The sequence below is a fragment of the Poecilia reticulata genome, chromosome 21 (assembly GCF_904066995.2).
Source record: "Poecilia reticulata chromosome 21, P_reticulata-male-v2, whole genome shotgun sequence".
In the NCBI taxonomy this organism is placed as follows: domain Eukaryota; kingdom Metazoa; phylum Chordata; class Actinopteri; order Cyprinodontiformes; family Poeciliidae; genus Poecilia; species Poecilia reticulata.
In genome coordinates, this window is record NC_088850.1 from 11,471,757 (window position 1) to 11,479,885 (window position 8,129).

At 39.4% G+C, this 8,129-nt stretch overlaps 1 protein-coding gene across 2 annotated transcripts in view; it reads left to right on the forward strand.

Moving 5' to 3' along the window:
* mettl24 (methyltransferase like 24) overlaps positions 1 to 8,129 on the forward strand; it is a 37,355-nt gene that overhangs the window by 24,569 nt on the left and 4,657 nt on the right. For both annotated transcript variants that reach the window (XM_008397757.3, XM_081602527.1), the window contains 2 exons: positions 31 to 164; positions 6,637 to 6,856. In XM_008397757.3, the coding sequence (XP_008395979.2) occupies positions 31 to 164; positions 6,637 to 6,856 (354 nt within the window). The remainder of the gene's footprint in view (positions 1 to 30; positions 165 to 6,636; positions 6,857 to 8,129) is intronic.

Consider the following 8,129-nt stretch of genomic DNA (forward strand, 5'->3'; position numbering starts at 1 on the left):
TACATATTGTGTGTCTGTGTTTATATCCAGGTAACCTGTGCTTCCATTGTTAATAATGACGCCACTACAGGAGCATCCACTGGTGACTGGGCTGTGTGCCTCGATCCAAAATTCAGCATAATCCACAGGATGAAGAGCAAGAACTGTAGGGTGTACTCTTTTGGGTGGGTATGATGAAAACGTTGATTCGTCCATGCTGTGCATGTTTAATATATCTGTGTAAGGGGCCAAGCTAAAGTGCAAAAATAATGTATTGCTTATGTGTAAATACATATGGATTTAAAAAAAAAGTAATGTAGCAATCTCTGCATCACTTACAGCCAGCCAAAAATAGTATCCCTTTATTTTCCCCCAATATTTTGTATTTATTTCCTCAAAAGAATGTGATTTAATCACACTTAAACATTGTTTTAGTTTTTATTTTTTATTTTTTTTTTTTATGTAGTCATTTTGAATGAGGTCCACCAAATCACTAAGGTGTCTGACCACCCTGAGGATTGAGGGTTAAATCCTCCCAGCTGAATTATGTCGAGGATCACCTTATCTTGGTGGGCTCTGCCCTGCCTGCTCTGCCTCTGGCTGGGGTTAACAGACTCCTGAAAGGCATTTTCTGCAGCGAGAGAGCTTATTAATTTGACTGCTGAGAGACAGCACAGGTGTCCTGGCATCAAGACACAAAAGACCCTGCGAGTCGGCGGGGTCAGTTCACTCCTGATTCTTCATGGCTGGTTCTCACTGGAGAGGCGATAAAAAGGTAACAAGTTAGATAGTGATACTCTGGGGTTGACTGATGGAAATCTCCATTTATCAGAAAAGATAATGCTCTGTAAAAGTATTCACACTTTTTGAACTTTTTAATATTTTGTCTGGTTAAAATCAGAAACTTTTTTTTTTTTTGCTTTCATGTCTTAAGCTAGAACAAAATAGCAAATGAATGTAAAAACTTATATTCTGACCATATTAGTTGACCGGTGGGGTCAGGCTTAGCTTATGAGACAGAAAAGTAAAACAATAACTGGAAAAACAGCTTGTGAGTCACTACTTCTTTGCTTTAAAGGAATAAAAAACCTTCTTTTCACTCTTTCCTGCAGTCCAATTAATCCTTTGAGAGCAATTCGTGACGAAATCAATACGCTCAAGTCACCCCTCAACTCTGGCAACGAAGGCAATAAAAGGAAGATGACGACAGAAATTTCCTTGAACATTTCACTCTGCAGTGCCGTTTGATGTGCTCCCTATTTGACCTCCCGTTATTGTGCACACACCAGCCGAGTTCTTGGTCATGTTCTTGACACAAAGCCGGGCATGCTGAACATCCTGCCGTCAGGGCTGGTTTCCACCACTTTATTTAGATTCAAGCAACAGTTCACAGCTGCACATAGAGCTGGGTTATAAAGGAATGCAAAACACAGGTGTCTCTGTGTACAGCCTTGAAGTCATCACATCTCGGAGTATGTATTTACTAGCTGTGCCCAGCTTGTTTTCAGTTGATGGACCTCATTTGCTCTGTGGATAATGAGCTGAAGGCAGCTGTGTCTGGGCAAGATGAGCAGCTGCTCTCTCATTGGTCGGCTGCATGTTGCTTGTGTCTGGAGAGGGATGGTTTCAGGATGTTTTTCCACATGACAGATCACTTATCCACCTTCTCAAACCCCACCACTATTTATATTTAGAGTTCATTTTTTCCCCCTACAACTTTCCTACACTTCCCTCTTCGACACGGTGTTCTGTAGTTGAGAATGAAACGGCTCATTCTGAGAAAAGTGTCAGCCCAGATGATCAGATGTAAGAGTTGGATGTAAATAGGTGAATGGAAGTGCAGGGACTTGATCACTGAAGGTCAACTTCAGGTTTATGAGCATCATTTTTAACGACATTCAAAATTGTTTAAAAGAAATTCCTTTTTTTTTATTGCAGTAGCATGATCTCGTACCGGAAAATTCAGAGAAAGTATCCTAAGTTTAATTTTAATACAATTAGTCAACGGGAGAAAAATACTATAATACATTTGCTGCATGTTTGTTTTACATGTCTGTTGCATCATTACTGACAACAATTACAGCAGTCATTGTCAGCAGCCTGTTTCCTTGCATTTTTAATATGACACAGAGACACATTTCTCTTAGACATTATTTAAAATAGGAAATACAAGAGAACATCACTTTCAAGTAAGGCAGATGTGTATTGACCTTTGTTATCAAATGGCAACATGAGAACAGCTCCTTGCTGAAGCTAATCCATATGCAAAGTTAGAGCAATAATTCACATTTGAATCAACTTGAACTTTGACAAGCAAGGATGGACCAAAGTTTATCTTGTCACTGCACACAATGAGAAAGAAAGTAAGGAAGTGAAGCCAAATCTCCAAAGCTTACTGTCAGACGACTGGACAAAAATTGAAATTTGGAGGTCACCGAGGCTTTTTGACAACCACTAGATGATACATAAATATCTACCAGTTATGTGCAATGGCACTACCGTGTTGAACATAAGCATGTTTACAGAAATTGTTTATAAAATTAAGCTATTCTCATCCCCAGACCTAAACCTTGTAAAGGTGGACTGGCCAGAGACGCCTCTTATTTATGACCCAACCGTGTGAAATGTTTAAGAAGTTGAATAGACATTGTATCAAGAAGTGTCTCCAGCAGCAGTAGAGGTAGCTGTCACACCAGCAATTTTCCCAAAATGCAATTATTAGTTGAGATTTAATTCTTTTCACCCACTGGATAAACTCAGACTCAAATTAAAGGTTTAATTTTTCAGGGTGATATTATGTTGCTTAGACGAGGAGCTTGACTTGTTCCAACTCTTTTTGCACATCTTTATCAGAGGTGCAAACAAGTCTGGATTCTCGCCGCATGCACTTGTTTTCCCTTTTATAGATTTTTGCTCATGACTGAATAAAAAAACCTGCAACATCAGCGGCATGTTTGACCTTTGGTGGGCTCAACCTTGGACCTTCACCTTGGACTGGCACATTTGACTCCATGTTTGGTCAACACAGCACTCGCCCTTATGTTCTTTTAAACAGACGGATCTGTCTGTGTTTGAATTTTTAATCCTCTTTCGTTCCATGCTTGTGGGTGTCTGTGCCAGCAGTCTAGTTGTCATTCTGCCCCTTCGATTTATAATTTAAAACACAATCTGAAGAAGTTTTTTCCATTCCTTTATCATAGTATGAAAAGGCCCAACTTGTTTGCAAAACCAGTCTTTTTTTTTTTTTTTCATCAGAGTTCACCTTCTCCCGCTGAACTACAATCAACTTGTCTTGAAGTGCAGAAAAGATTTGTCTTCCCTGAAATTGGTGCACAACCGTCCTTGAAGATTCAAGGCCATGCAGCTACAAATTTAGAACACTTATGTAGGCTAGCTCTTCGGCAGGGAAGTAAAAATACCTTCACTTTATTATAAATGGACCATGTTTGCTGTCTGAGAACATGTAGTTTCTAACACATTGAGCAGACAGGCAATATAACCCTGTGATTATTATCCCTGAATCCAAAGCAAGTTAATGGGGTAAAGTGTTTTCTTCTACGCAAACAGTGAAGGAGCAGGTAGAATTAAATGTCATGATTAATTTGCTTCCCTGCTATAAAAGAATATTCAGTGAGAATTTGTTGATCATCTCTAAATTCAAATGGCTCACAACATCAGAAGAAACAACAAAGATCATTAATTATTATTTTTTTCCCTATTATAATGCACTCAGCTGTAAGGTATTCTCTGCTGACGAAGGGAAAAAAAACAAGTTGCAACTTCTCTAAAGTTTGGGAAAGAAACTTTTGACAGAAAGTGTTTTGTCATGTGAAACCAAAATCAAAGTTGTTATTGTGTGGGGCTGCTTGACATTAGATGGTGCCAGAAAACGTTGCATATGTGAAAAAGGGCTGAATAGAGATACATGCTGAGATGTTACAACAGAATCTGAAAATGAAAAAAGGAGGATTTTTAAGCCATACAATCATAACTAAGCAGACCAACCAAATTGGTTGTGTGCTTAGTATAAGAAATTGGTTTCAAAGAAGAAGATAAAGCTGTGAGAATGTCCCAGTCATTCACGTGACTGGAACAATTCAACAGACAACTCTTAAAAACAACCGAAGGCCACAATGCACAAAAGTGGAGACAGTTTACATTGAAGAAAGGTCATGATAGATGAAAGGTTCGCAGCATTTGTGAGATTGGAAATGCTTTAAGAAAAATAATCCACTCTTGCTTTAGCCCCTCTTAGGTTTACCATTAGCTTTAGCCATTTATTTTAAATGAAGACTTCAGTAGGTAGCTACTTCAAAAATCATGTACTATCCCTTTTTAGTAGAATTTTTCTCTACATTGCTCCAGTTTATGGTACCCTCCATTTAGAGTGTCTCTGCTCTTGCACGCCACTCTAATGTTAGAAAATGACGGCGTTTTTCGCTACCGTCATTCACAAAGGCTTTTGTTGCATTGTAAGCCCCCCCTTTTTACTCCCTGCTGGGATGTGGGCGATACCTATCATCTGCAGTGTTACTGCAGTCATTCACTCCAGAGAATGGGAAACTGTCAATGGCACATTTAGTGCTGTAAAAAAGAGACATCGTCTTTCATGTCAGTCCCTCGCATCTACTCGTCTCTCATCTTCCTGCAAGTGGGATGCGTTCGGGGATCCGGTGCTTCATCTGTCTAAGAATTGTATTCCCACTGCCACAATTACAGTGTAAAGTTGCAGCACAAACAGGAGACATGGGAATGCAGAAGGAGAAACAAAGTTAGGGGAAAAAGGGAAGGGGATAACGTGGGATTAGAAAAGGGAATCCGTGGCAGACATGTACAGGGTGTCCTTTGTCTTTTTGAGTTTTATAGAAATGTCCACATAAAGGCGAAGTCACTTGAAACAGATGATCTGAGGAGCTTTACTGCTGCATATACATCTTAAATAGATCACCAAAGGCTGCAGCAGGCTAAGACATGGGTGTGTATACTCAAGATGAGTCGCATCATTGCTCATTGTGGACTTCATTGCCCCATTTCACAAACTTCAAAAAGAATAAACACTTACGTCGATAATTGCGTCTCACATCGCCAAGTAATGACATTTCCAACAGGGTTGATTGAACCTCAGCAGAAAGTTGCTCGCCCCAGCACAAGATCCAGGTCGTCTTCGTGCACCTGTAACTAAACTGAACTCATAACGCTCACCACACACAATATGCCGCCCGCAATCAGAGACCACCATGGCAGCATGAAAGGGTTAACAGAGAGAGAAAATACGTAATGTATGGCTCTTACAAGCAGCAACAAGTTCAAGAAAGTAACACAAAAGAAACAGGTTTAACCAAAGAGAGTCGCAAAATTTTCTCTACTGTAAACATCCTTCACACTTGTTTTTCTTCCCATATCTTCATGTGTGCTAATAAAGTAAGGACTGTACCAAAAATATTCAGTTGAGATTAAGGTGAGAGTATTGTTCACTTCATTTATGCTCATGTAAAATTACTACAGAACTCTGTCTTACGATGTTACAATTTGGTCTGAGAAAGTTTGTAACTCATCCCATCCACACTAAGCTAAAAGGAATTAGTGGGTTGCTATGCTGTGGTAATTTCTTAGCTTTTCACAATACAGATGTTTCTGATCCTCAGAGAATAAGGCCTCGGAAATATGGTCATTTTATGGGTTGTCCCCATGTTTTATGATTTTAAATGAAAAATGAAATGAGTCATTCCTGGGTGTGTTGAAATGCTTTTTTAAGAGCAGACAGTTTTGCCCTTTTTAGAAAGAAATACTTTGCAGATCATTTTCAAAGAAACATGTCATGCTTTTCCAAATTCCCTTTTTTTTGTTTTGCTTGTATATCTTGGTTTTATTTGAAGTAATTGAGTCAATACAGTGATGTATAAAAAGGATTTAGCCTGTGCCAGGCTTCCTGTATTTTTCTTTTATTTTTTTTATCATTTTCCTTTAGACCTGTACTGTTAGCACATCACTCATATAGCACCTGTCTGACAACATGTATTAGGCTAGGTGATCTCAAAAAGAAGCACATCATCCCCTGATCTGAAAAGAAATTTCAAGAATAGATGAGAAACCGAGTCCCTGGAGTCTTTCTGTCTGGAAAGAGTTACAAAGTCATTTTTGAGGCTTTGGGACTCCAACAGACCACAGTGAAAGAGTCGCCAGCCTACTATTATTACCACTAGTGTGACTCAATGACCCATCCAGAAGTTTTCAAAGGGAACCTAAAGCAACATCTGAATCCCAGTATGGCCCCTCTTGCATCAGTCAAGGTCAGTGTTCAGCCAGGTATTGTAAATCAGAGATTTAGAGAAATGGCAGCAGTAGGGCAGTCGGTTGCTGACCAAAAACAACATAAAGGCCTGACTCACATTTTTCAAATAGTAATAATAATAATAAAATGTAATAAGACTTAGGAAAATATTGTGCTGACCAACAAGAAAGATGTAAAATCATTGTGAAGAAGTGCATTACTCATTACACCTGGTGTAAAATTAAATCTTAAATCTGCCAGTCAGGCTATCAGCTATTTGGCAGAACTGAAGACTTGGTCAAAATACCTTCACAGTAAAATATTTCTTAGCAGTAGTAGTTGTAATTGTGAATCTTTCTTTTTTTTTTGGTTCCTGTGGTCTCCAGGTTGGGAGTGGATGATCACTCCATGGAGCATTTTCTTGCACGATCAGGTTGTGAGGTCCACTGCTTTGATCCTAGCCTGGAGCAACCTCACCTACAAAAAGCTGAAATGTGGTTCCACCGCGTCTCTATAGACTGGAGGGACCCCAGTCCAGCAATTGCCCCTAAAAGACAAGCAAGCAAGAAACTGGCCACCATCCTCGATGACTTTGGACACAGAGACGTAAGTAGCAACACAGACCTGTATTTATTTATTTTGTTGCTTCAATGTTATTTGGGCGCTCCGTGCAAGTACCGATCCATTCGTGCACCTCACCATGAATTATCCCTCACTATGATTCCTCTCCTGGGTGTCCGTCTCAAGATCCAAGTGAACATCCCACCATTTCAGCTGGCAGCTGAAAGAGCCGAATTTAAAGATGACTCTTGGCTAGAAAGCCTCTTCTTGTATAGAGACGCGTTTTTTTTTTTAATCCTAGTTCAACTCCAATTTCAACTCATTTTCTGGAATCTGCCAGTTTATTGCGACGATTCAGTCTGTGAAATGCACAAACACAATATTGTTGTTGTGTGTGTAGTGTGTGGGTGGGCACAGTGTGCTGGTTTACTGAAGACAGTAGTCAACCTGCTTGAAATGCAGGGCCATGCACACATCCTCATAATGAGATTTTAATGTGAGTACTCGGTGTGCCAGCGGAGCAAGCAAAGGCACTGGCAGAATTGTTCCCTCTCAAAAGGTTCTTCCAGGCCCCTCAGACAGGAAACAGTCACTCAGAAAGGTTAACGCATGCATTTGTGCAGCCTGGAGCATCGATCTGCAATGGGTAAAAACAGCACAAATGACTCATTTATGGAGCTCTGGTGACCAACTGAGACAAAACACTCACAGCGACTCACAAAGAAACAAATGTCAGTTGCCGAATGTCGCGACTTGTTTGGAGAAAAGAACTGCATATTGAATAATTAACTGCACTATAAGCTGATAAAATCACGTTAACAGGACTGCCCAACTTGAGGTGACCAATCCAGTATTTCTTGTACCTGCTCTTCAGTTTGCAAAGACTTTTTTTTTTCCCCTTTTTCACTTTTACACTTTTACACATCTGGTTTAAATTAATGCCTGTTCACCAAACATCTACAGAACTCGATAAGATAATTTATTACTTCAAATAAAGTATTTTACCACCAATAACTGAAATATGAGACAACTTTAAGATTCTATAAGGTTTTCTGGTATTTTTCATCCATTTCTTTTAACTACATCTAGAGGCTTGAGAGATCCATAATAATTTTTTGTCTCTTTTCCACATTTTGTTATGTTATATTCCTAAAACTTTGATAGATCTTATTGGAATTCAAGATGCCAGCACCAAGTAGCTGGCATGTGAAGTGAAGAGACGGGCACACAGCTTTCAAAATCTTTTAAAAATAAAAATCTGAAAAGTGTGGTGTGAATGTGCATGCTGGTCCAAACAGTCAACACTTTGCAAACTTTG